General features: G+C 57.8%; 4 protein-coding genes across 15 annotated transcripts; all 4 read right to left on the bottom strand.

The window, feature by feature from the left end:
• Positions 1-523: 523 nt before the first annotated feature.
• On the bottom strand, positions 524-3,791 carry cog8 (component of oligomeric golgi complex 8). Of its 2 annotated transcripts, none has more exons than XM_085907497.1 (6): positions 3,319-3,791; positions 2,942-3,149; positions 2,314-2,751; positions 1,499-1,933; positions 1,020-1,188; positions 524-878 (listed from the first exon to the last, which is right to left on the bottom strand). In XM_085907497.1, the coding sequence occupies exons 1-6, from the start codon at positions 3,645-3,647 to the stop codon at positions 613-615; spliced, it is 1,845 nt and encodes a 614-aa protein (XP_085763623.1). In that variant the 5' UTR covers positions 3,648-3,791; the 3' UTR covers positions 524-612. The 2 variants fall into 2 exon arrangements, with proteins under 2 accessions (XP_085763623.1, XP_085763624.1); XM_085907498.1 differs by having other exon boundaries at positions 2,389-2,751.
• Positions 3,792-4,081: 290 nt separating this feature from the next.
• Positions 4,082-9,732, bottom strand: katnb1 (katanin p80 (WD repeat containing) subunit B 1). Of its 3 annotated transcripts, XM_085908669.1 has the most exons (20): positions 9,571-9,732; positions 8,710-8,810; positions 8,465-8,595; positions 8,260-8,377; positions 7,746-7,846; positions 7,595-7,636; positions 7,443-7,526; positions 7,259-7,374; positions 7,101-7,169; positions 6,511-6,661; positions 6,231-6,424; positions 6,008-6,156; positions 5,892-5,942; positions 5,777-5,826; positions 5,518-5,691; positions 5,301-5,444; positions 5,000-5,076; positions 4,833-4,907; positions 4,641-4,757; positions 4,082-4,561 (listed from the first exon to the last, which is right to left on the bottom strand). In XM_085908669.1, exons 2-20 carry the CDS (start codon positions 8,744-8,746, stop codon positions 4,420-4,422), a joined length of 2,022 nt encoding a protein of 673 aa, XP_085764795.1. In that variant the 5' UTR covers positions 8,747-8,810; positions 9,571-9,732; the 3' UTR covers positions 4,082-4,419. The 3 variants fall into 3 exon arrangements, 2 of the variants coding, with proteins under 2 accessions (XP_085764795.1, XP_085764796.1); XM_085908670.1 differs by lacking the exon at positions 8,260-8,377 and having other exon boundaries at positions 7,443-7,636; positions 8,710-8,871; positions 9,571-9,689; XR_015065760.1 differs by lacking the exon at positions 8,260-8,377 and having other exon boundaries at positions 4,413-4,561; positions 4,641-4,747; positions 7,443-7,636; positions 8,710-8,871; positions 9,571-9,702.
• A 631-nt stretch (positions 9,733-10,363) lies between these two features.
• kifc3 (kinesin family member C3) lies at positions 10,364-18,783 on the bottom strand. 8 transcript variants are annotated; one of them, XM_085908661.1, is made up of 22 exons: positions 18,070-18,500; positions 17,523-17,659; positions 16,619-16,742; positions 16,085-16,227; positions 15,630-15,720; positions 15,338-15,381; positions 15,200-15,265; positions 14,924-15,034; positions 14,581-14,805; positions 14,369-14,512; positions 13,979-14,126; positions 13,615-13,745; positions 13,427-13,538; positions 13,121-13,290; positions 12,937-13,041; positions 12,742-12,872; positions 12,538-12,661; positions 12,101-12,230; positions 11,809-12,038; positions 11,584-11,724; positions 11,279-11,393; positions 10,364-10,713 (listed from the first exon to the last, which is right to left on the bottom strand). In XM_085908661.1, exons 1-22 carry the CDS (start codon positions 18,125-18,127, stop codon positions 10,691-10,693), a joined length of 2,703 nt encoding a protein of 900 aa, XP_085764787.1. In that variant the 5' UTR covers positions 18,128-18,500; the 3' UTR covers positions 10,364-10,690. The 8 variants fall into 8 exon arrangements, with proteins under 8 accessions (XP_085764787.1, XP_085764788.1, XP_085764791.1 ...); XM_085908662.1 differs by lacking the exon at positions 18,070-18,500 and adding an exon at positions 18,519-18,783 and having other exon boundaries at positions 10,364-11,393; positions 17,523-17,668; XM_085908665.1 differs by lacking the exon at positions 18,070-18,500 and adding an exon at positions 18,519-18,783 and having other exon boundaries at positions 10,364-11,393; positions 17,558-17,668.
• Positions 18,784-18,871: 88 nt separating this feature from the next.
• Positions 18,872-25,120, bottom strand: dzank1 (double zinc ribbon and ankyrin repeat domains 1). Of its 2 annotated transcripts, XM_085908672.1 has the most exons (18): positions 24,290-25,120; positions 23,898-24,014; positions 23,572-23,722; positions 23,173-23,239; positions 23,003-23,075; positions 22,395-22,480; positions 22,263-22,321; positions 21,897-21,924; positions 21,718-21,819; positions 21,509-21,592; positions 21,263-21,388; positions 21,074-21,191; positions 20,879-20,982; positions 20,613-20,798; positions 20,379-20,462; positions 20,181-20,308; positions 19,703-19,777; positions 18,872-19,176 (listed from the first exon to the last, which is right to left on the bottom strand). In XM_085908672.1, the coding sequence occupies exons 1-18, from the start codon at positions 24,303-24,305 to the stop codon at positions 19,032-19,034; spliced, it is 1,749 nt and encodes a 582-aa protein (XP_085764798.1). In that variant the 5' UTR covers positions 24,306-25,120; the 3' UTR covers positions 18,872-19,031. The 2 variants fall into 2 exon arrangements, with proteins under 2 accessions (XP_085764798.1, XP_085764797.1); XM_085908671.1 differs by lacking the exons at positions 23,898-24,014; positions 24,290-25,120 and having other exon boundaries at positions 19,703-19,834; positions 21,074-21,201; positions 21,264-21,388; positions 23,173-23,303; positions 23,572-23,669.
• Between the last annotated feature and the right edge of the window lie 18 nt (positions 25,121-25,138).

Here is a 25,138-nt window from a genome sequence, read left to right as displayed (position 1 = left end):
CTTCACGACTGACCGTGCGTGGCGCCCCCTCGGCCAGACTCGGATAGATTGATTTATTGATTGATTGATTGACTGATTGCTCTGTCGATGGACAATCTAGCGGACGGAACTCCATTTGAAACATTTTCACTCATTCGTTCGGCTAGTTTGACTTGACAAATACATTCTGATCGGCACAAGCATTTGACTTAGCGGGGTACAAGAAACGACAGCCTTCCCCTGATCTAGTTTGTGCCCTGGGCATAATCGATTTTCTTGATTTCAATGTCGATTCATGTAACGGTATGGTAAATGCCTCAGTTAATGATGCACCGGCGACCTCGAGAGTATTTTTGCCGGCCTTCTGAGAAACGCAACACTGCCCTCTGGCGTCCGAAAGCCTTTCGTCTCTGCGGGTGTCTCTAGTGCCGGGGTTTCCAGCCAAATGTTGACAACTTTTGCAACTAGGTGGGAGTCCCGCCCCGCACCCTGCGGTCACATTTCCATTCATTTGGAGAGAGAGAGGAAAAAAAAGTCCACAACCTTTTCCGTGCAGCCTTTTATTGGCTTTGCCTTCCAAACAACACGGCCCCCATTCTCCGCCGATCGAGTCATTCCTCGGTCGACCGGCGCTCAGGGTTCTGGTCGCCACAACCGATTCTCAGTTTCTCGGCTGTCTTCACGCCGGGTCGCTCGCGCCGGGTCATCGGCGTCTTCGGAGCGCGACTCTGCGGCCGCGTCGCGGGGAGGCGCTGACGCCGATACGGCGTGGCTGTTCTCTGCGCCGCCGGATGGAGATCCCTCGTCCTCGGGCGGCAAGAACCCGAGCGGCTCCAGCAGCCGTTCGGCATCCACGCGGCCCAAACCCTCACTGTTGAGCACTTGCGACGCCGGAACACCTGCACAGAATCCCACATTGAGACACAAAGGGATCGCTCATTGTATGTTGGGGACATTGTAAGTCTCCAAAGTACAAGTGCGATCAGGTTGTGGTGTGACAATAAGCTCAAGCATCCCTAATGACAATGAAGGCTTCTGACCGAGGACGAGCGCCATCTGCTGGGCGGGAAAAAGGATCTGCAGGCATCGGTCCAGGAAGGGCAGCATGTCTCGGGCGTAGACGCAGCACATACGCACAAAAACTCGCCGCTCGCCGTCGCTGAATGCCGAGTCCTCGGCGCGGTGGAACGCCGACAGCTGAGAGGTCACCTGCCGGGAGGATGCGATGCGTCACGGCACACGCTTTTGACAAAACGTCACAGACACAAACAAGGTCACATTGATGGCCGTCCTCAAGTACTTGGACGCGATGGTGGGACAGAGACTAGCGACAGTGCCGTCAAACCTAAATCGGACGCGGCGGCAGCCGATCGGTCGGCCCTTTCTCGCACAGGTTGCAAGTTGAGGAAGTAAATCCCAGATGGAAAGACGCGCCCTCTCAACCGTGTCGTCGGCTCATCGCGTGTCTCGCCCCCCCCCCATCCCACCGGGGTCGTCTGCGTGAGTGCGTTTGTCTTACGTGGCAGAGGGCACGGTGCAAGTCTGCCGTGACGCACTGAGCCAGTGCCAGGGGGCAGCACAGGCGCAGGTCGTTGAAGGCGGCCAGGATATGGTTGAGGAAGCGACCCAGCGGCGGGAAGTCCAGGAGGGCGGCGGGCGGCGCCAAGGTGCCGGGCGGGTCCGTCGGCGCTTCGCGGGCTCCTGGCACGAGCGGCGCCGCTACGGGAGCGTATCCGCTCATATCCTGCTGGAAATGCGCCGCCGCCTCGCGCGCCGCGCTCCCGAAAGCCTCGGCCGCAGCCTGCGCCAGGGCGGCCGCCAGCCGGCCGCGGAAGTCCACGCCCACCCGGCTGAAGGACAGGCCCAGGTACATGCACTGCGCCGCCAGCGAGTCCAGTCGGGCGCCGGCGCCACGTCGGAGGTCGCGCTCCAGCACCTCCACTAACTCGCACACCTGCGCACACACCAAAGGCCACATAGCTTTGAACTGGTACGCCATAGGGGGGCGGGCATGCATCTCGCCAATAAATGAGCGTTGGATCCAAATGCCAATTAAAGGGCGGGGGGTTGACAACCCACCCATTTGAGGAGATGTGATAGCAATTCGCTGGGCAGACGCAAGAGCACTCCGATTGGCTGCACTGAACTGTCTTCCAGGTGAGAACCGAGGGCGTGGAAACTAAACCCCATTGAGCCTTTTTGCCATTTGAGGACCCAGGGCACATGCTTGGACAACAAGATGGAAACTAAACCTCATTGAGCCTTTTTGCCATTTGAGGACCCAGGGCACATGCTTGGACTCGAGGCCCGAGAGCAACAAGATGGAAACTAAACCTCTGGCTCTCCATGGAACCTTTTAGCCATTTGTGCCCCCGCCCCGAACTCTTTCCCACGGCGCAAAAGCGGCACCTCGGAGAGCACCCAGCCGTGGAGGACGTCGGCCCGCTGCGGCGCGGCGCCCGTGCGCCGCTGCTCCGAGAAGATGGCGCGGTACTGCGTGACGATGTCAAAGAGGTGCACGCGGCACGCCTCGGTGCTCTTGCTGATGTGCGCGTAGGGCTCGGCGTCGGGGACGGCGTCCAGCGCCGCTCGCAGCCAGGCGCCGCGCGCCTGCAGGAACTTGACGCGCAGCTGGGTCTCGTCCAAGGCGTCCATGCGTCGCAGGTAGCCCACGGCGCGCAGGCACGACGACAGCTGACCGTCGCTGCGCAGCTGCTGCAGGAGTTGGAGCAGCATCAGCTGAGCACTCTCCGCCACTTCGCGCACCAGGCCCTGAGAGGCACAGACGAGAGAGAGCACGTCAACGGTCGGGCAACAATTGGACTTCAATTGTACGGGCTGCTCTTCTCCTTTTGTTGTTTGGAGCAGAGGGCACGACGCCATCGATCGGCCACCGCCTCCGGCCCCAGCAACACGCCTGCGCGAGTGTGCGTGAGTGTGCGTGCGTGCGTGCGTGCATCACCCGTATGACTGGAAGCGCTGCGTGTTTCTTGTCCAGCCTGCGCACGTAGGCGGCCAGCTCCAGCGCTTGGTCGTAGTAAGCGTTGCGCACGCACGTGTCCATCAGCTGCGGGATCTCCAGGATCTCCAGGATCTCAGTGTGGCGGTTCAGAGTCAGCGTGTTCATGCGGCGGCTCGCCGACATCTGTTCCGCCTCCTTCGCAAAGCTCCTGAACGCAAGCGCACAGGAAACGACACGGCCTCGTCAGAACAGTTTGATCCATAAATCGGCGGCGGCGGCTTGCAAAAACTTGCAAACCAAACATGATCGGTCAAGTGTGAGACAGGGGGAATGCGAGCGCTGGTGCGTATTGGTCGCGGGCGGGCGGGCGGACCGACCGGCATCTCTGTCCCAACGCGGGCAGCTTGTCGAGCAACCGCGACACGGCGGCCTCGACGTGGCCGAAGTCTCGGTAGATGCGCTCGGTGCAGTCGGCGGTGCGGATAAAAGTGTGGTAGTTGGCGAAGGCCAAGTGTCGGGTCTGCTCCAGGATGCTGGCTCGTTCGTCCGCCAGCCGCTCCTGCTCGCGGCCCAGCTGCTCCACGCCTAACGAGCTGAGCTCCGCCAGGTAGGCGGCCAGGTCCGCTCGGTCCCTCCAGCTGTCCGGGAAACAGTCCTGAAAGACGGAAGCCCAATTGCTTTCGTCCTCCACGTCCACCGTCGCCATGGCGGAAAACAACGACGAGAAGACTAGCCAAAGTGTCCTAGGGGAACTACGGCGTTCGACGACGACGACAACAACAACAGGTAGACGCCACGCGTACTTCCGCGTCTACTTCTTTGTCTGTCTGTCTCTGGTGCACACGTGCTGCTTATCGCCACCCGGCGGTCGCCAAAAGAACTGTCAATCATTGACGACCGACCAACCAACCGGCAGCCGGCTGACTGGCACCTCCCTAAAGCAGGTCTCGGGGACCACTGCTTTGGCGGAATATTATTATTATTGAGCAAATTTGGACAAAGACAGCTTCCCGTTCCGCCCGCCCGACAGCGACGATGCGCCGTGCATGCTGTCGTCGTCCTCTGCCCCAAAAGTGCTGATGCAAGGTGATGTACGCATAGTAAGCGAGCCAAAGTTCAAAAGATTTTGTTTTATTTACAAAATACGTGCGTACACGATGTCTTCAGAGATGACACGGAGAATCGGCATTTCCACGGAGCGCTAACAATATGCGCCGCCCTATCAAAGCGGCCGGCTCGCCGTCGGCCATTGAAAAACGGACGCGGTGCTTATTCCCAGATGGGCCAAAGGCACTAAGCGGCTCGAGCCAGCCGGTCCGCTCCGAATCCCGTCGTCAGCGCACTTCCTCGGATCGAGGCCCGGCCCCGAATTTGCACCGCAGCCAAATTCTGTCGGCTGGCGCCGGCTGGCGCCGGCTGGCGCCGGCTGGCGCCGGCTGGGCGCAGAGGCGACCGAGCAGAGGAGGATCTGGCGGCGTTCACGGGTGTTGGTCCAGCTGCGCCATGAGCATCCGCAGTTCCCCGAAGGCGGAGCCGTGCCGCCCCACCTGCGCCGCTTTGCTCTTCACCACGTTGTTGATGTTCTGCAGATGCTTGCTGCACACATGGCACTTGTGCTGCCTGAAGGAAACGCGTCTGGGGTCAGAGGTCGCTTTCAGGAAAACCGGGCGGGCGTTTGGGCGTCGGCGCGGCCGCTCACCGTTCCTCTCGCGTGACGTCCACGCCCACCGACGGCCCCGCCCTCAGCGTTTCGCAGACCAGCGGCCAGAAATATTTCATGATGATCTTCAGGGATGTGCAACCGCACTGCATGTAACTGGCACGCATCAAAGTGTGCGGTCGGTCAAGCCACAACGCACGCACGCACGCACATGCAGCACGAGCAACTGACCTTTCATATTTACTCTGCAGAAGGGTGTCAATCTGAGGAAGGCTGCTTGCACACACATCCAAAGTCCATAGCGACCTGAACACGCACGCACGCACGCGCACACACACACCGTACATCAAGTCCCGCTCGCGCACAACACCCTGCGTGCACGTGGGCGTGCGACTGACGGTTGCACGTTGATGATGTTGAGGACGTCCACGACGATGGACAGGTCGTTCATTGCGACGGCGACGTCCAGCGCGCTCTGCGGACACGTGAGGTTTCAAAGTAGCAACGCACGCCATCAGCAATGTGGCTGTGCTCCGCCAGCGTGGCATTCAAACAGCATTTTGGAAATCTTGCGCTACCTCCCGCATCTGTTGAATTCAAGCAGGCTGGACTGCCCGCCCGCCCGCCCGCCCGCCCGCTCGAGGTTCTGTCGTGTGTCGCTAATGGAAGAGCAATGGCTCCTGACTGTTAAGGCCTTACCTTGATGCCCTGGCGGGCCCACACGTCCCTGACGCTTTGCAGGTTCTTGCGTCGGTTGCTGAGCATGACGCACATGGTGGCGTGCCCGTTTTGGATGTGATTCAAAACGTCGCTCTCGCTCAGGATTCCTCCGCCGCGGCGGGCCTGGAGGCAAAAAGCGCGTGGCATGCTATGGATAAGGCCGCACCGGCGGCTGCGGACAAATTGGAAACCTCACCGACAGGAAGTCGGCCACGTCCAGGCCGCTGGGCTCGCTCCGGCCGGCCGGGAGTATTTCGGCTGGCCGAGGCTGGGCTTGCTCGACGGCGGACGGGGCGGCCCGTCTCACGCAGGCGACCACCGTCGGCTCCACCCGCTGGACCGGAGTGGACGGGGCCGCCGACGTGGAAACCTGTCGCACGCAGAGCAGACTTTGAGCGGCGGCACGCACACATACCCGTGGGGACGGAGGGAGGGAGGGAGGGATGCTGGCTGACCGGAGACTGTTGGTCGGGACAAAGCGCCGCCGCCTTGCCATCGGTTCCTTCTGGAGACAGGGAAGATGGCCACGGCGGTCACGTGATGTCGCCGTGTGACGACGAGCTGACTCACCGTCCTCGGGTGGGGCGGGAAAAGGCTCCGACATCCCGGGAGGCGTCCGACCTGAAGGCAAAAGAGTCGGTGAGAAACGTGACGTGTGTGACCTGCATGCGCGCGGGCGTCTGTACAGATGGCGTTGCGGGGCTGGAATATTTCCCGGTAGTCTTGCGCGTTGTGTATTTGGGCCGAGGAAGCTTTGTCGTCCGCCTCATCTTCGCTGGGGCTACGCCTCTCCCCTTCGGGACTCCGCCTCTCGGCTTCCGCGCTCCTCTTGAGGCTGAAGGAAAGACACGGGGTTAGCAAAGGGCTCCCGGTGGCGTGGAGCCAACCGCGCCGCTCCCCATGTCTCACCCTTGAGACGGCGAGGCCGGGCGTTGGTAGCTGCGGCGCGGTCCGCCCGCCTTGCCGCCGGCGGGCTGCACGCCGGCCGGGGCCGCCGGAGCCACGTCACTCTCCGCGGCGGCGTTTGGCGCAGCGCTGGTCTTGACGCGCTTAAGGTCCACCACGTAGGTTGACACGCTGCTCAGCTGGTGAGACACGCCCATCTGGCCGTCCAAAAAGACAGGACCGGCAACGTGAGCCCACACGCCGGTGACGCCACTGTGGTCTTGATGCTCGAGACGCAACACACCAGCTGCTGGTTGCAGAGCGCCAGGTCGGCCACCCGCCCCCAGCCCACCGTCACTGTGTCCAGCCAGCGCTCGGGCTCCCACGCACACACGCCCAGGACGTCGGCATGGCCGCTGAACAGGCAGCCGCCGTCGGCGCTGAACATCACACACCTGCGGGAAGATTTGGATGAAAAAGCTTCACGTGGCTTCAGCCCAAAAGACAACCAGCCGTCACTCGAGAGCGTCGGCACGGCGCCTGCGCTCCAGCGAAATGTCGCTCGAGGAGGCGCGGGCCGTCGTACAGACATCACCTAAGTGTAGGATAATTTTGCGAGCGGTCGGAGGGAACCGGCGCTTGCTTCTCCTCCTACGCTCGCTCGCTCGCTCGCAGCGGCAAAGCGCCTTTGCTACCTTTGTCACCGAGATGCGACTCGGAAGCGTCGCCTCTCGCTCCAGCTAGTCAATTTCATTTGAGAATGGATGAATGGCAGGCAGGCGCTTGCTTAACAATATGCTTTGCGGCCAAGCATTTGCCTGAGCGGCAGGTCGCCGCCGCCTCTTCCGACATTTCTACCGGCCGTCGTCCGTGTCACACGTGGTCACGACTCACCTGACGGCGCCCGTGTCCTGTAGCGCCCCCACCTGGCAGAACTTCTCCAGATCCCACAGCCTCACCCACCTGCGCGCGCACGCACACACACACACACACAAGGAGCAAGGGGAAAGCCAGCGCAGCGGTGGCACGACGCGGCGGCGAGATGGGGCCACCTGTCGGCGCCGCCTGAGGCCAACAGATACTCGTTGGGGTGGAACTGGATGGCGCCGACGGCGGCCGTGTGCGCCGTGAACTCTGTGATGGTCTTGGCCTGCTTCAGGTCCCACAGCTGTGGCACAACACGGCCACGCGTTAGGAGCTTCAAAAGGCGCATCCGCATATCCCCGCCGCCTTTACCTTGACCGTGCAGTCGTCGCTCGCCGACGCCAACCACTTCCCGTCAGGGCTGAAGGCCAAACTCCGGACGGCCGCGGTGTGACCCTGGAAGAGGGTCAGGCGAGCTCCGAGCCGGCGAGGGAGGAGACAGACGCGGCGGGCCGCCATCTTACCTTGTACCTGTAAATGGGGCCTTTCCTGCGCACATCCCACATCTGTCGGACGACATCCGCCAATGACGAGACACAGAACAGTCAGGTGACGTGAGCGCAAAGCATCGCGCCAAACACACAGCAACACACACACACACACACGCACACACACCTTGATGTTGGTGTCGGTGGAGCCGGACACCAAAAAGTCTCCAAAAGGATGGAAAGCAAAACTGGTGATGCTGGATTTGTGTCCCGGTAGCGTTCGTAGCACTGCGCACATTCACACAGAGGGACGCAGCGGGGTTCAAAGTTCACGGCGGGGCGCAGAGAAAACCATTATTTGCCACGTTGCCTCAGGTGTCATACCGAGACATAACGCGCATCTGATCGGGAAAGCCGTTAGCTTCTAGCTGGCTAATGGTTAGTCGCCCTGCATACGTTTTGGCGGCGACGACGGTTCCGCAATGTAAAAAGTGGCGAGGACCGGTTACACCCCGAGCGGCAACTATCAAATCCGCCGTATCCAAACGTCTTTGCGACGGTTAATGACCGCCAATGGAGTGCCAACGCCTTTCAAAATGGACGCCGGCGTACGCAATCGTCCGCACGGCACGCCTCCAACACGGATGGAGACAAAAGCAGAGCGGCGCCTCGCAGAGCAGCAAGAAGGGAAGCGTTCTGACTCTTGGCGGCCTCCAGGTCCCACACGAGGATGGATCCCGACTGCGAGCCGGTGGCCAGCTGCTCCTCGGACGCGTTGAAGTGGACGCACTCCACCGCCTTCCTGTGGCCGCACAGACTCTTGCCGCCGTACACGAGCACACAAGCAGACGTCACAACCGGCTGTTGCTGCGAGGGCCCGTCGGTCGCTATGCGCGCGCACAGTACCATGATGCAGTTGGCCTTGCTGACGGACCAGATGTTGACTTTGCAATCTTCGCCTGCGCTTGCCAGGAGGCGACCGGTACGTTTGCCCAGAGAGGCGCAGCAAACGCGACTGCCGTGAGCCTCAAACTCCTCTGCATGCAGGCGCACACGCACACAAAAAGGGCAGACATGCAATCATGGCGACGCGCTGTCCATTTGGAGACAGACGGCGGCGGGATGATGCGCAGGAAGGCAATCGGACTCACGCAGTCGCCAGGAGATCTTGGCGGCGGCTTCCGCCATGACGACTCTGAGCACCTGGCTCGCTCACACGCCTGCCCGAAGTCCGTTCCCCACCTCTGTTGAGCTGAGGCAGCCATTTGGAAAAGTTGATCAACTAGCTTCACGCTAACACATCTACAGGCGGGCTAACAAAAGCAGAATTGTTCTTAAAATGGTGATCAACCTTGAGTATGTCACGCCGAATTCAACTGATGATGGGACGGTCACCAGTTCAAATTTTAGCCACAAATGCTAAAACATAGCTAAACTGTGGATTTTTATCCGCTTAAACCGATCATTTCACCAAGCCAACACAGGCAAGCGTACAGGTCGAGCGAGACAACACATAAGATGCTGTGGTCACGGCTCGGCTCAGCTCAGCTCTGCTCTGCTCAGCTCAGCCCGCGATTGCTGTGCACGTCGCATTACCCAATTTTCGATCTCGGTTTGTGGCGGGCGCCTGGATCAGTGTCTTTTTTAGGATTGTTGTTTTCAAATTTCAGTTTGCCGACCATGACTCGAACTAGGAAGGCTATCAAATCCGAACTCTCCACACATCGTGAAACGTTGGACAATTGCCGAGCATGAACGAACGAGATCTCCCTTCAACATGACCCAAGTAGACGAGCGAAGGTGCCAGGCTGAGCGAGCGAACGGAGCTTGGAAGAAAAGTATGCTAACGAACGCTTCGTAAGAGAGAAGCGAGAAAAAAAAGCGACAGCGGGCGGCGGCTTGCTCGTTATCCGCCAGCGGGCGTTAGCATCCAAAGCTAGCAACAAGCAAAAGGCGGCATAGAAGAGAGACAAAGCTCAAGCGAATCACACAAAAGGTGCCTCGCTGTTTACCTGGCTAGCCGAGCTCCGACTTGTCACTGTCCGAGCGCCGGCCGGTCGGACGGTCGGTCGGCGATGAACATCGACGACGGTGACGAGGATTGTTGTCAAGCGGACACGCGTGCGCAGCTTAGCAACTGTCCGGTCCAGATGACGTCACACAGGCCCGCCCCTTAGACCGGAAGAAGCGCTCTTTGTACATTTGTATAGATTGTTAAACAAGAGTAAAAACGAGGATGACGACACGTTTATTTTGGGTGTTCGTTTTGGCGGGATTTTTAATAACAGCTATGCTCAAAAGTTGGTCTTGTGGCTGCGTAGCTTCCGGCCGCCGGGCAAGAATACCACGTGTGATGACAGCTGCCTTCTGCTGCATGGCGCCCTTTAAACGATATCAGGGCTCAGAGCACACACACCCACACACACACACACACACACACACACCCCAGCGATCGTACAAAATCAAATAAACGAACACCACTCTCAGGGCACTGATCACAAACACAGCGCACAACAATCCCTTTGTCAAATCTCTCGTTTGTCTTACTTGGATAAAATTGATGGATCGCTTCAAGAGCTCCATTTATTTGATAAGAGCCAGACGCTCTGCCACAGTATCCCAGCCACAAACATATTCCCATGTGGAATAACGCCAGGCACGTGGTTCTTAGGCATTTATTGTTATTTACAGGAAGGACAGAAGGACTTGATCGACCCACATTCCCTGCAGTTGCCTTTGTTGGAATGACACCCGACCGACCGCCATTTGCCAAGTTCCAACAACTCATCACGCAGCTGAAGAATGTTTGTAGTTTCCATGTTTATTAAAAATGAAATAAAATTTTTTAAAAAAAGCAAACAACCACTTCCAGTCAGGTCACGCACCCAAGGAAGCCCAACAACTATGGTCGATAGCAAACGTCCACCTGGCATATACGCTCGCTCGCTCGCTCGGCCGGCCGGAGCGAGAGGAGCGGTGTCGTCGGAAGAGAATCTCAATGTCCGATAGCCGTTGAATGACGAGCACTGATACAGTTTGTGGAAAGTGCAAGAAAGCCGAACACTGCTGTCGGGCGTTGACGGGCGAAAGCGTCACCGTCGGCACGGCGACGCGCACCCGCCCGCGCGCTCTTCACGCTGCCATCTTCAGTCGCCCTGCGAAGAACAAGTGACAGGTCGGGTGACGCGCATAAATTGATGAAAGTAACGTCGGAGTTGGAACGGACGGGCGGCTAATCGCCTCATTTGGTTTCTCCCGAGGATGGAGGTGGCGCAAACGAGCTAATGAGGGTTAGGAGCGTGGATTGGAAAGCGCATTGCCGACGAGCGCAACTACGCCACGGTCTATCGCCGCAAACTCCAGCAAGATGAATTCAAAGTCAAATTCAACGTCGATACTGGCATTCAAAAGGAACTTTGCAGATTCACAGCCCATGAGTGGATGAAACCTGTGACTTCATGTCAAGCGACTAGCGTCTCTCTCTCTCCCCCGAATGAGGATGGACTTTGACGATTGCTCATCAAGAATACGCCATGCATGCAAAAAAACAAAACAATTTGACGGCAGGGTTCGTTTTGAGGCCGGGCCACGCCGCAGTGGAGGGCGGGCTTTGCGGCGGACCCGCTTTGGCTCGCCAAACTGATCATCATTTGTGCCTACCATCTTTTGCAAATGCTTGACTTGGCGCCTTTTCCAAAAGGCCGCTTTGCGCGCACGTACCCGTGGAGAGTTGCGCGTTGGATTTCCGTCGAGAGCCGGCAGACGCTGCCGAGTTTAGGGAGGAGCCGGCGCTGCTGCTACGGGATAAGGGGAGGGGCCCCGGGGCCGAGTCCCTCTGCACAGACGACCAAAGTCAGCGCCGCCGCCGACCCAAAGCGGATCGCCGCGAGTCGTCGGGCTTTGGCCTCGTGACTGATCGCGCCCGACCGGGAGTGGGAAGCACGCACGCCAAGCGAAAAGCACAAAAGACGTCTATTTGCAAAGCGCACGGCGGGGGGGGGCGGACTGGAAAGAAGCGAGATGACCTCCAGGCTTTGGTGCGTCGGCGAGGACGAAGCCGAACGGCTGTCGGGCCTCCCGCAGGCGGCGAGCTCCACGCTGCGAACGCGCTGAGCGAACTTCAGCGAACACAGCGATTCGCTCATGTCGGCCGGCGCCGGAGACACCTGAGGGAGCATGGCGAGGAGTAAGCGCGGCGGCGGCGGCGGCGGCCAGCGTGCGTGCGTGCGCGCGCGCGCCGGCACTCGCACCTGCACCATCATCAGCGTCTTGCTGTCCCCTCGCAAGCTGTCCTGCAGCAGGAAGGTGAGCCGCGAGTTCCTGAAGGGGACGTGAGCGCGCTTGCGGCGCAGCGCGTCCATCACGTCGCCCAGCGCCGACAGAGACTTGTTGATGTGGCGAGCCTCGCGCAGGCGCCCGCCCTCGGCGCCCGATCGGCCCACCCGCTCAGAGCCGGCCAGGTCCACCAGGTTCAGCTTACCTGAAGGCAAAGGGAAGGACGTCACACGGCCGAGGCGAGGTGAGGCGAGGGCGTGGCGTCACCTTGCGTGCGAGTCCCCGTGGTGCCGTTGAGTCCTGCCACGCTGACCATGAGCAGAGCATGAGAGCGAGAACTGCGCTCGTTGAGGTCGGTGCACGCCGTCGCCCGGCTGGCCCGCCCCGCCTCCAGAACCTGAAGTGCGGCGGCGGCGGCGCAGTTCAAATGTCACGCAACCGGGATTCCGACGGGGAGCGTTGGATGCGGCCGAGACAAAAGAGGAGGTCTGGGACCGACGCGTCTGGGACCGACGCGCCGGACCCCTTTCTCTCCTCCGCTTTTGCCTCGCTGGACTTTGTGCGAAGGCTTTGAAATAGCGGCTGTGGAACTCGACCGAATAAGGCTCCGTCCGTTTCAGCTTTCTCAACGTCAAGAAAAAGACGAAAAGCCAAGATCACAGTGACACGCGAATGGGACGAGCGCAAATCCAGCAGCGCCGTACCTGGTTGACGTCGTCGACGGTGCGCACGGCCACACGCGTCAGTCCGGGGACGTAAAGCTGCCCGCTGCCGTCGGGATTCATCTTGATGTCCAGTCTGTCTGTCGGCCGGTCGCTGAGAAGGTCCCTGAGCGGCCATGGGCACACGTGAGCCTCGCCCCGACCACAGCGACCACGGTGAGCGTGGCGACCGCGGCGGACGCCCACCTCAGCGCCTCGTTGTAAATCTCTAGCATGCTGACGCAGATGTGGAATTCCCACTCGGGGCTTCTGTCGGCCACCCGAGAGAAAAGCAGGCGCAGCGCTCGCTGGTTCAGCCCCGGGTCCGACGCCACGCCCTGCCCGCACGTGGTTACATGAGCAGAGCCCAAATTGCACAATCAAACGGCGGCTGAAGCCGACCTCCATGGTGTAAGTCTTCCCCGAGCCCGTCTGTCCGTAGGCGAAGATGCAAACGTGGAAGCCGTCCACGCAGGACGTGACCAGCGCCTCCACCTCCTCAAACACCTGCCGCCGAAGGCCACGGCGGTCAAAAAGGGGGTGGGGTGGGGTTAGGGCCAGGCCTGGCCCGGCCGGGCCCACTCACCTCCGCCTGCGTCGCCTGCGGCCCGAAGACTTTGTCCAGCTCAAAGGTTGTCACCTTGCCCTTGTCGTCGAGGTACAGGACGCCGTCGTCGTCCGGGTCGTAGGTCAACGCGTCGCCCTCCTCCCCGCAGCCGTGGACGGGACGGACACGGCACAGCACCCGGATATTTCCTGGCAACAAAGCGTGCCGCAAAAGAGCTCAGAAGCTGCACAGACGCTTCTCCCTTTTGCAGAGGGGGGGGATCTCCATCCCAATCATCAACGTAAAACAGTTTGCCTCCAAAAGGGTAAAGTGAGGTGGAGAAACCTTTGAGCTGGACCAGCTGGTTATGGATCTTCTTCCTCAGGTTCATCTCACGTTTGTATTTGTCCACAAGCTTCTGGTTGGTCACGCTCACCTCACCGATCAGGTGACAGATCTGCAGATGTGGCGACATGCTCAATTGAAGGAGCCAGGCTCGTTCGCTCGCTCGCTCGGTTGCCATTCACTCCCACCTCGCGCTTGGCGTCGTCGATGGCGTTGCGCAGCATGGCGGGGAAGTGATGCACTTGTTTCTTCAGCGTGTTGTAGTCGCTGGTGAGTGTCCTCAAAGCGGGATGGAGCCCCGCCAGCTTGCTGCGCACACCTGAAACGGACACCGACGACAACGCTGACTCAGCGCAAAAGCAAAAAGCTGCTCCGCGTCTGTGGCGGCCTCCTTCAGAGAAAGGTGCCGCCGCTGCCGCCGACGCCGCCGCATTTGGAAAGCCACGCATTGCTTGCTTTCCTAAGGCAGCAATCAAAGTCTCGACCGGGCAATGCCAAGCCGCCAACGCCGGCACCGCTTGCGCTCGGTGGCGGAATTCACATTTGTCTGACCTGCCAGGTTGTCGTGCACGGCCTTCATTTGGCTCTCGGCCCTGACGAAGGCCTCCTGGATAACGCGCTCCTTCTCCTCCTTCAGCCGCAGCAGCTCGCCGTCCAGCTGCTTGTGCGCGCGCTCCATCTCGCCGTCATACACCGCCACCTGGAAGCCAGCGCCGCACGGTCACGTGGCCGCCGTGGCCGAGCTAGGCTAACGTCTAAGGCGGGATTGGGCCACTTTTTGGTTCGTGCCGGAGCTGTGCCCGCTCACGCCACCTTCAATGGTTTCACCGTGAGTAACGACGGCAAAAACCGGCACGGACGGAAGGCTTCATAAAGCGCCGTTTCTCTTGGCACCAGCTCTCCTTCTCCTCCACATGCCGTTAGCGTGCGAGCGTTACTTACCTGCGTCCTGAGCTGGGCGCACGTCCTCTGCGACTGCTGCAGTTGCGTCTCCAGCTCCCTCAGCAGGTGGCGCTGCATGCAAACTTGCTCTTGCAGCAAAGCGTTTTGCACACGCAGCCGAGATTCCGCCTCCTCCGCCGCCGTCTGACCAGCACAACAATGTTCAGCGCCGGCTGCCTAGAGGCGCTGGCTCTCCGGCAATGCGCCGGTACCTGCGAGGCCAGCGGCGGCGCCTCTTCACAGCGCGCAACATCCCGGAGGCGAAGTCCCGGATGAGGACCGGAGAGTTCCGCCGGCGGCGCGGGGACGCTGCGCTCCAGTTGTCGCTGCAACGCGTCCACCTGGGCGCTTTTGTCCAGCAACCGCCTCTCCACGTCGGCCAGCTGGCGCTCGCGCTGCCGGGCGCCAATCAGCTCCCTGCGCAGAGCCTCTGCCTCCTGGGGACACGCCGAACAAAGTATGGCTATTTTTTGCCACACTTTAGCACTAGAAGAGGCAGGCGTATTTGTGGAGCAGTGGCACCCCCCTTCCCTCCCCGCCCCAACCCCCTCTGACCTGAGAGCAGCCGCAGGCGCCCTCCGAGGCTCCACCGGAGGTCAGCTGCCGTTTCAGACTTTGGTTCTCCAGCTCCAAAAGCTGCAGATGCTTCTCCAAGTCTGTGGCACCCTGCAAGGTTAGACTCTCATGAGCAGCTTCGAGTTCACGCTGGCCTTCCAAACAACTTGGCTTTTGCACTACATTTTTACTGATAGTCAACGACCGACACTAACGCTCGTTGCAAATCCGGGACGAGTCGAATGAGTTAAATCCATCAAGTAGGGATTTACTCACCGGTCCTGAGCCAAGTATGGCCACTTCCTGCGTTTGCCCCGCAAGCTTCTTCTGCAGTTCCTCCACCTGCAAGCGCACATGCACCAAGAAGTTTGCGGTGGCCACGACAGCGGGCGCGCAGTAGGCCGGTCCACGTACCTGCGAGTGCAAGCGTGTGCCAAGCTGCTCTTTCTCCACGGCGCCTGACAATGCACACACGGCACAAGATGAAGGGAATAAATACGCCGCCTAGCGGCCATTATACAGGATGGCTAAGTTTGTTGTGCTGTTGGAATGTGCAGTCTCTCTCTCCCTCTCTCTCTCTCTCTCTCTCTCCCCCCCCCCCCTCTCTCTCCCCCTCTCTACCCCTCCCTTTCCCAAAGTCATCACGGTGTGTGTGAGACCCAAAAAACTGGAGTCGGTGGTTTGCAGAGCGGCGAGCTGAACTCACCCGAGGGCGCCGCCCGCTCGTCCCCGGGCCGAGCTCCTGCGGCGTCTTGGTCCAGGCGAGCCTGAAGGCGGCACACTTTGTCCTGCAGAGTCTGGACGTACGCAAACAGCAAGGTGTTGGCCAAATGGAAAAAATGGACTGGATATGGCCACGTTATCATCCTTTGCCTTCAATGGACTCTTTTGTCAAAGTTGATTAGGAGACATCAAATAATGAAAGCAGACAAAGCTCAATGCAGAGGAAGCCGAGGAAATCAAAGTCCAAGTACAAATGGGTGGGTGGGAAGGAAGAAAGGAAGAAAGAAAGAAAGAAAGAAAGAAAGAAAGAAAGAAAGAAAGAAAGAAAGGAAGGAAGGAAGGAAGGAAGGAAGGAAGGAAGGAAGGAAGGAAGGAAGGAAGGAAGGAAGGAAGGAAGGAAGCTTTGAGCGTGCCGAGCCGCAAATGCCGTCGTCTCACCTGGATGAGCAGCTGCTGCCTGGCCGTGTTGGACTGGGTCAGCTCGGCGCTGGGCGGGGGGCGCTGAGAAAAGCCGGGGCTGGGCAGAGAGAGGAAGGAGGCTTCCTCCTCACCGTCGCTCATCAGGAGGTCCACAGAGCTCGCTATACACGCAAACACACACACACACACACGTAAGGCGTAGACACCTGGCAGGCACTGCAACCAGACGGGCCAGAATCAAGTCAGACAAGCGAGGACGGCCTCGATAGGCTCATTGTCATCCCATCGGTGAGCGGGAAGGAGGTATTTTCAGCTTGAAACCTCCGTGCAAATGTTATATATTTTGTTTTGATTCAATGTTTTACACTTTCTCATTCACCTGGAGGCAAGCCATGTTAAGCGTCTCGCCCAAGGACACCACACCTCTCGTGACGAGAACCAAGCTGGCTTGGACCCGACTCGCCGCGGTAACGAGGCTAGCGTTGAGCGCACGGCTCGGTCACGCGAAGCCGCTCCTTCGCTAACTGAAGCCACTCGCTCATGCGCACGCACCGTCCAATGAGAAGTCGTTATTCCAGAGATCCCGCAGACAGGGGGCGCGGTCGAGGTCCCAGGTCTTTCTTGGTCCGAGCATGACCCCGGGACCGGCCGGCACCCTCAAGGACTTGCGCGGCGCCTGCGGGGAGGGGGCACACGAGACGAGAGCGTGACTCGCTGGCGTAGCCGGCGCTCACGCACTTTGTTGCTGACGTGGGCCGATGCCTCCATTTTTTCTTTTCGGCAAGAGGAGCGCTCGAAACGTCTCCTCGGCGACCGCCGCGGTTTGCGCGATCTAGCCTAGCTCTCCGAGCCGGAAGGCAGGCAGGCGCTCGGTGGGGAGGGGAGAGGGGGAGGTCCTGCGACACACACACAAGCCGTGGCATTTCCCTCACGGACGCCGCACGAGCGAAGAAGCCAAGCCGAGGGAGCCTCCTTTGACGCAAAATATCGGCACGGAAACAAAAGCGGCGATTACGCGCTCCCCCCTCCTCATTCCAGATGTGCTGGAGCTTGGCCGTCTTCCAGTCTTACCTCCATTCAGCTTTCATCGTCCTCCTGGCCTCACTGTGACAGCAGCGGCGGGCGCCGTGCCGTGTGTGTCAACATCGTTCAATGAAACACAAGCCCCAACCCGCGCGCACACACGCTTTCATCCTCTCTGTTCCCCCAGCAACAGCAGGGACAACCTTCCACTTTGGCTCCGCCCCCTCCCCAATCCAATAAATCTTTCAACAGTCGGTGGAGTGCGTGCGTGCGTGCGTGCGACAAGCGCCCTCCGCCGCCAGAACAATATTCCTTTGATACAGTCCAGTTTGCGCAAGCAAGACACACGCATGCGCGCAACAAAGGTGTCAAAGGCGCAGGCCGCGGGCGGGCAAGAACCGCCCCGGCCGGTCCGGTCCCCGCTGGAGCTCACCCTAAGGACCGACCGCATTGTGAAAAGGGCCGTACCCGGCATTCGCCGCCTCCACCGATGCCCTCGTGACGAATCACCAGCAAAATGACCCCGACTTGACAGCAAATGCTGAATTGTGCAAAATGAGGCTCTGCCTTCTGTATATGCTGACACACACACACACACACACACACACACACACACACACACACACACACACACACACACACACACACACAAAAACCAGTGACAGTTTACATTCCACAGAGAATTAAATGCAAACTCTGACTCATGTTTCCCAACGCCTTGGTAGTTTCATTTCCGACCACGTCTCCCTCGAGGCGAGGCCTTCAACGTAATGACACGTCGTTTCTTTTGAAAAGTAATAATCATTTGCCTCAAGTTTTGACGGTGGACGAGACATCAAATGTGAACGAAAAAAAGAGAATTGTTCCTAAAAAAAAAAAAAAATTCATTCCTGAGCTCCGAAGGTCACCATTAGAAAAGCAAAATTTAAACAGTCTTTTTGTATGTTTTGTTTTTTTGCTAAAGTGTACGTTCTTCGTACCCGGTTTGCCTCTTGCTTGGAATTTGGTGGACAAATGAGGGTGAAACGAGTTCGTCATTTAGTTTGCTCTTTCTGTCAGATAGATCGGGCGCCTGCCTGCCTGCCTGCCTGCCTGAGCCTTTTCCTTTCCATGCAGGCCGAAGTCGATGCAACAAAGCGGACAACGGACACGTCATCGCCATGGCGTCATTACAGTTAAGGCACGTGATCGGCTTGGCAAGGGCTACCTCCAAGCTGTCACTCAAACGAAACCCAGTCGAGCCCACCTCCCCTCCCCCGTCGACACGAGCACGTGAACCTTTTGTGAGAGAACAACAAAGAGGAATGTTCTCCAATGACAACGTGAGCGTTTTCAGCGTGGAACTTTCTCGAAAGCCGCGGAAAAGGCAAGCAGGCAGGCAGGCAGACGGAGGGACGGACGGACGGACGGAGGATTTTTCTGCTCGTACCTCGGCTGGAAAGCTCGTCTAGTCTGCTTGTCCAGTGTCTCGTCTCTTTTCTTTTCCTTGGTTGACGCTTCGCTCGGTCGGTCGGTCGGTCGGTGACAGTCCGCACAAAGGCGTAGCACGAGTTCAGTTTGTACTTTTTTTTTTTTTTTTTTTAAGTACAAGAGACTCCAAGAGCGTTGGCGCCAGTGCAACTTGTCACTTCCGGTGGCTTCCCGCCGCTGCCTTCAAGGACTTGCTGACATGTGGGAAATCACGCTAGCTGCGTGACAGAGTACTCGAATACGTACTTGAATTACAATACCCGACTTGAGCAAATTCGCATCATGACATAACACGTCAGGGAAGGATTTGTGAGGAAAAAAAAAGTTTATTAAAATTGAAGTTGAAGCCCTCCGGTGACGCACGCCCTCTTTGACTTCGCTTTTTGTGTGCCAATAAAAAGTCAATCAACGCACACGTTTTGTTTTTTGAAATTTGTATCTCCGCTCGTGTGTCAAGAGAATTTTGTAGAGTTTAGCTGGGTGTGAGCCCCGCCTGTCCCAAAGCGGCAGACTCCCGCAGCAGCGACATCATGTCGACGCAGCCGGTGGCGGCGGCGGCGGCCACGTCGTAGGCCGTCAGGCCGTTGACGTTTCGCAGCCCGGCGCCGGCGTTGTGGCTGGAAGACAAAAGGGCCAAACGCGGCGTCGCGGTCAGCGCAAACAATCGTCCATCAATCGTTGCTTTTCACGCCTCGCTAAAAGTCAAGGTTGCTTTAGGTGATTGCAAATCAGGACCGCCCGCACGTAGCGAGGATGCGACGGTGAACGAGAACCGACAAAATAACAACAGCTCAGAGAAAAAAACCACAGCAAAGTAAAACAAACGAGTACAAAAAACTTGTTAGTCGAACAAAAAGGAGCAAAACGTCCTCTGTTCTCGTCCTTGTCCGAGACGCTCGTACATGAGCTTTGACTACATTTCAAATGGACTTGTTTTGGTCTCAGTGTCGAGAAGAAAGAGTCGTTTGGCAATTGGCGAGGGAGAAAAATCAGCCACAAAAACAGACAGACGCAAAGGCTGCTCCAAAGTTTTGAGTTCAAGAAATATGCGAGCATAGCAAGCGAGAGCGCAGCGGTCGGCGTTTGTGAATTCCCAGCGCTTCATTTTGGAAACGCGAGACTGACCTCGTGAGTATGTGTTACCTGAGGAGAACGCGCGCACAGTTGAGACCGTCGGGTCCGAGCGCGGCGGCCTCATGCAGCGCTGTGTTGTTCATCCTGCCAAAGGGGGGACAGAGGACAAGCCCGTTAGCGCCAATGCTAACGCGGAAAGCCCTGTGAACATATGTTGCATATCTTAAGCAAGGAAGCCATTTTCTCCTGCACAAAGTACCTGAGCTTTAGCTAGGCAGCGGGGTTCATCCTCCCTCCCTCCCTCCCTCCCCTTCCCAAAGCCATCGAGACAGTGAGGCAGCGCTGTCACTTGGGGATCTACTAGTACACTTTGCTGCGTGCGTATGGTAGGTAGTGCAGATAGGCTGAACAAAAGGCGGCCGAGCGCTGACCCTTGAGGGACACCACACGTGTCGATTCAACATCTCCGACGGGCGCGACCTGAGCCTTTGAGGTTTGCTTTCCGTTCAACGCTAGTACGTTCCCATCAATCGGATTGAGGACTTACGGGCCGGATTGCAGGTCAATGTTGGCGCCGCGCTGCAGTAGAAGAGGCACGGCGGCGTGGTGGCCGTTGACGGTGGCCACGGCCACGGCGGGGCGGCCGTCGCAGCCCCGGCACTCGGGGTCCGCCCCCTGGGGGACGAGGACGGACAGCTGTCGGCGGCTGGAGAGGGAGCGCTCCATTTTGGCCGCTACTCCTCACCTGTTCCAGGAGGTGGCGGACAACGCCCACGCGACCGCAACTAGGACCCGGGCCCAATTCCTGAAGCAGCTGCGCATTCCTGGCCTGGCGCCGGCAGAAATCAGAGAAAGGCAGCGTATGGTGCGTTTGCATAGGCATTTCTGCACATTTCCATGTATGGTGCGTGTGCGCATGCGAGCACGTGTGTTTGCATGTGAACGTGGAGCTAGCTCCACGTGTGAACGGGCGTTTCACCATTTCAGCGCCGCCGCATTTGCTTCCGCTTTCGGCCAGCGCACAAACTGAATCCGAGGCCCGGATGCGCTTGGAAGCGGCGCTCCTCACTTTCTTTCCAGCTTCCTGGCGTACATCCCCGCCCGCCGCGAAGCTGAGGCTCAGATTGACCTCGTGAGCGTCTTCTCGAAGCACGGCGCAGGTCATCTGAGGGAAGGAGGAGACGGGACGAAATGTGACGGGACGACACACTCCCTTCCGCGGGCGACACAGGCCGTCCGTCGTACCCGACCCAGCCGAGGCTCTCCCAGCAGTGTCCTGAAGGGGGCGTCGTTCTGGGCGAAACTCCTGAGGTGAGCGCACACGTGATCCAGCTGTTTCCTCCAGAAACCTGACGGACGGACGAACACGCCGCTAGTAAGAGGAACGCGGCTCCGAGCAGCAACGAGAGCAAGTAGGAACGTGGGTGGCTTCGGGCAGACCTCTCCCCGGGCTGACGGCCGAGTAGGGCGGCCGCGGGCGACCTGCCGCCCGCTCTACGTCAGATGGGCCGTGCGCTACCGATGTCTGCGTGTGGCACTCTTGGAGGGACGAGCCGGCCTGCGCGCACCCACAAACGCATACGAGAAGAGGTGTGTCTGTGAGTGTGTGGTGTGTGTATGTCCGCACACCTTGGTGCCACACCAGTCGCAGTAGCGAGCGTCGGCGCGGTTGAGGCGTTGACACACGGAGCAGGCCAAGTTGCCGGTGTATGAGGCCTCCGGGATACAAGGGCCGCTGTCCGCATCCAACACCGTCTGCAGCCAAAAAACATAAATAAATACAAAAAAACATACAAAAACATAAATACACTAACACCCGCACGCGTTTTTGTTGACACGTGTTACTTGTGCCCGTTTCAAGTCTGTTTGTGTTACCGTGAAGAGGCGGGTGTCACACGTCAAGCAGTGGGACAGGTCAGCCGGGTTGCCTCGTCCACAGCACGCACACAAAACTTGAGCCTGACGCACGACAACAACAACCGCGTCACTCAAGTGCAAAGTGGCCATGTGCTGCTATTTTGTTTGTCGGCTGTCGTGTGTGTGTGTGTGTGTGTGTGTGTGTGTGTGTGTGTGTGTGTGTGTACCTGCAGGGAAGGCCAAAGCTGACGCCGTAGGTGGCCGTGGCCTCTAGAACACACGTGCGTGTCAACTGCAACTTCAGCATGGCACCACACGCAACACGCCAGCTAACACGTGCGCACAAAGGCACATTAGTGTGACATCGTCATCATCATCATCTTCAGCCGGCGTAAGGCCGCACTACCTGTCCTCCGTCAACAGGGGGCTTCGTGCTGGCAAAAAGGAGGCGACGGCACATCAGACAGAAACTTGTCAACCATGACACACACACGTGCATTTTTTGCTATGTCTACGAGCGTTTCGATGTGTGTGTTTGCACGGATGTACGGCGGAAGGGAGGTTAGGCTGGTCTGCTCCCGAGCGAGCGTTGGGGGGACGGCAACTCGCCGCCCTTTGCCTCCCTTCAATGTTGAGTGGCTGGCGCCCAAATGTTTTTGGCCCAACTAGAAACTTCAGAAGACGCTTTTCCAGAAGTGAAGCGGCACGGTAAAACACAAGACTGACAGTAGGTAGTATCTCGGCGAGGGGATGGTTACGTCGGGCGTCCTACCTCGGGCGATGGGCGCACGCGTCCGGCGTGGCGTCCGGGTGCCTCAGCGCACCTGCGCTCTGACACACGGAAGCGCCTCAGAATAAAAACCGGCCGCTCGTCACAAGTTAGCGCACGTTCTTGTATGTTTACCTCCACACTTGAGCGTGCGGAAACGCCGGCGGGCGGAACCACGCCAGGGCGCCGGAGGGAGCCGGCGCCGTCCGTCACCTTTGACCCTGAACGACAAGAATAGAATCGAATAGAATAGAAATGGAATGACTTTATTGTCATTGTACAACTGATGTACAACCAAATGAAGGTATGCTACCAGATAGGGCTGCTGCCATGAAAGGCGCTGCCAGGCATCACTGAGAGCAATTCAGAGTTCAGTGTCTTGCTCAAGGACACATTTGTTTGTTTGTTTGTTTGTTTGTTTGTTTGTTTGTAAAACCACAGGAAGATCGGCTGTCGAATTGTTTGCTAGCCTCATTTTTATCTCCCGTTCGTTGATTCGACTGTTTTTGGGCGATCTTTGCAGTTTCCGTCCTGGTCGCTTGTTGCCAGACGTCCACTTTCAACCCTTCTGGGAAGGAAGCGCACGAAAGCACGCCTACGCCGTTTGTACAATATTTTGCCGGGTTCGGAATCGGCAGCACGCTTCAGGAGTGGAGTCGCTGAGCTAGCCAGTTAGCATTAGCAATGACATCGATTCAAATACAAACAAGGTTCATGTCAGAAAGCGTGTGAAAAATCACAACCTAGAGGCCGGCGTAAAGTCGCCATGTCGTCGTCGTCGTGGCGGTGGTGCAAGCCTTCGCCCGGGCTCACCTGCTAGAAGGTAAAATCAGGGGGACAGCTGATTGATTGAACGATCGATCGATCGATTGACTGACGGATGGATGGAACGGTCGGGTGGCTGATTGAGTACCTGTTGCAGAGGCTCCGCCTCCCGGACAATGAAGATTTTGGTGACGGTGGCGCTCTCGCGGCCGTCACTGCCGACAGCAAACCAGGCGAGCGAGCGGTCAACTCGGCTCTGCTTCCGTTTCTGTCATTCAACTTGCAAAGCCGGTTTCACTTAACCCCCAAAGGTTAATAGGCAGGGTTCGGGCAGGGCCGCCTATGATGAGCGGACCCCGCCGAAAAGTCTCAGAAGCCATATGCCGATTTAGAGCACCGCCCAGAATTTCAGAACCAATTCAGCCAGTTTGTTTTTGCAACTTGAAATGTGTCAAACTCTGAAGAAGCCACGGCCAATAGGAGAACGACGAGTGCGCACTTTTAGTTGCAATTGTTGGGGAGTCGACAGGAAGTGACATCACCCTACCTGGAAGCAGCCATGGCACGGACGCACACTCGTCCGGCAGGCAGCAGGAAAGGCGATAGGTAGCGCCGCCCATCGCTTACTGTCCCCGAAGGTGCCTCGCGTGCGGGCTTGGAGCCGTCCAGCGTGTAGAGAAGACACGCGTCGCCCGTGTCTGATGAGCGCCAACAGGCATGCGCCATCACGCATGCGCACACGTATTTACAATCGGAGAGTCTGGATCGATGCGTTTGCAATCATTCATCATTCCGGCCTCCGCAGTCACGCCGAAAGGTTCCATACAATCCCACGAGATAAAAATGCAAAATTTGCATTCGTTCATCACCTACCCGATTGAATGCAGACAAGTGTACTGGTGTCAATGTGGTTCCTTGACGTGGGCTTGTCCCGTTGCATGATGGGAATAATCCGCGGCGCCGCCACCGCCCCCGCTGTCATGATCGCGTCTGAGCTGCCAATCAAACCAATCAATAGCAATCAACACGACGATGACGTAAAAGTCCAAAGTTTTCACAAAAACAAGGGCTGTCATGCTATCCCGCGATGCATGTTGTTTTTGTTTCGTTGTGGGGTTTTTTTAGAAGACCAACTTACTCCGAGTCAAGTTAGGGGGGCCAGTTGGACACAGAACAATGTGTGAGCGTGCGCGTCACCACAGCAACAGTTGATATTGAATTGCGCTTGTTGCTGTCGCGCACGCGCGTATCGAGGGTAGACTTACTCCCGGCGGCAGCCATCTTACGTTGCCACTGTTCCAACTGGCTGGGTCTCAGGAGCTACATTTTGCTGTTTGCGTTTAACCTTCAGAGTACGGTGGATAGTGAAACACAGAAGTCAGGGTTACATTTCATATTTGATTCGAGGGATTTTTTTGAAATTCACGTGAAAAGATCTCGGATAAATCAATGCATTCGAGTATGTTAAGCGACAACGCAAGATGACCGCCGGAGGCTTCACTTATCGCTACAGCGAGTAGGCGGGATCGTGAATCCATCCATTACGGTTGCGCGACGGCGGGCGTTCGGCTGGGGAAGCCGCCCTCCATAGATAGAAAAAAAGCTATCTTATTGGGTAATAAAGAAAGAAATGTCACGTAATTCCGATGATCTTGAAAAATGTTATCGTGGTAGTTTCCATCAGGCAATCCTTTGGGCTTCCCCATGTCTGGGTTGCGTTTAGGACCCCGGCCGGCGGTTGACGTTGTCTTGTCATGCTAAACAACAACAGGATTAGTAATTATTAATGTGGACTCATATGACGTGACAATGACGACGCCCAAGATGTGTGGTCATCCGGAGAACGTTGCAAATGGCATAGTTTAGACCAGGCATATTTTTGGACATCCCCGCGTCTGTTTTAGTTTTTTTTCCTTCTAATTATTATGAGATTTTTTTTATACTGAATGCAAAAACAAAACGCATGAAGAATACAAGTAAATAAATACAACTGCAAGGGGCTAAGGTTTCTTTTCAAAGAAAACGTTGTTTTTCCCACGCTGGCTGCTTGATTGATTCGTTTGGAGCGTCTGTCTGCGCAGTTCCGCCGCGCCCACCACTCGCCGAGACCACTC

Source organism: Syngnathus leptorhynchus, chromosome 3 (genome assembly GCF_054491065.1).
Source record: "Syngnathus leptorhynchus isolate UIUO chromosome 3, UIUO_Slep, whole genome shotgun sequence".
NCBI classification, from domain to species: Eukaryota; Metazoa; Chordata; class Actinopteri; order Syngnathiformes; family Syngnathidae; genus Syngnathus; species Syngnathus leptorhynchus.
The sequence above is the reverse complement of the archived record's forward strand: the minus strand, read 5'-3'. Positions and strand labels throughout refer to the sequence as shown.

What these genes read in the sequence shown, in the direction of transcription:
- cog8 (XM_085907497.1), bottom strand. Translation starts at nt 3,647, where the DNA reads ATGGCGACGGTGGACGTGGAGGACGAAAGCAATTGGGCTTCCGTCTTT. An exon ending in GCGTTGGGACAGAGATGCCG is followed by an intron (nt 3,150 to 3,318) that starts GTCGGTCCGCCC and finishes GCTTGCGTTCAG; the next exon opens with GAGCTTTGCGAAGGAGGCGG. An exon ending in CAGCGCTTCCAGTCATACGG is followed by an intron (nt 2,752 to 2,941) that starts GTGATGCACGCA and finishes TGTGCCTCTCAG; the next exon opens with GGCCTGGTGCGCGAAGTGGC.
- katnb1 (XM_085908670.1), bottom strand. Translation starts at nt 8,823, where the DNA reads ATGGCTGCCTCAGCTCAACAGAGGTGGGGAACGGACTTCGGGCAGGCG. An exon ending in CGCTCTGCAACCAGCAGCTG is followed by an intron (nt 6,425 to 6,510) that starts GTGTGTTGCGTC and finishes TTGGACGGCCAG; the next exon opens with ATGGGCGTGTCTCACCAGCT. An exon ending in GGGCCCGCCAGGGCATCAAG is followed by an intron (nt 5,077 to 5,300) that starts GTAAGGCCTTAA and finishes ACGTGTCCGCAG; the next exon opens with AGCGCGCTGGACGTCGCCGT.
- kifc3 (XM_085908660.1), bottom strand. Translation starts at nt 18,127, where the DNA reads ATGACGAACTCGTTTCACCCTCATTTGTCCACCAAATTCCAAGCAAGA. An exon ending in GCACACGCTTGCACTCGCAG is followed by an intron (nt 15,266 to 15,337) that starts GTACGTGGACCG and finishes GTGCGCTTGCAG; the next exon opens with GTGGAGGAACTGCAGAAGAA. An exon ending in CGCCGCCGCTGGCCTCGCAG is followed by an intron (nt 14,513 to 14,580) that starts GTACCGGCGCAT and finishes TGTGCTGGTCAG; the next exon opens with ACGGCGGCGGAGGAGGCGGA.
- dzank1 (XM_085908672.1), bottom strand. An exon ending in CGTGCCATGGCTGCTTCCAG is followed by an intron (nt 23,240 to 23,571) that starts GTAGGGTGATGT and finishes TGCTGTCGGCAG; the next exon opens with TGACGGCCGCGAGAGCGCCA. An exon ending in TGTGCGCGCGTTCTCCTCAG is followed by an intron (nt 19,177 to 19,702) that starts GTAACACATACT and finishes TTTGTCTTCCAG; the next exon opens with CCACAACGCCGGCGCCGGGC.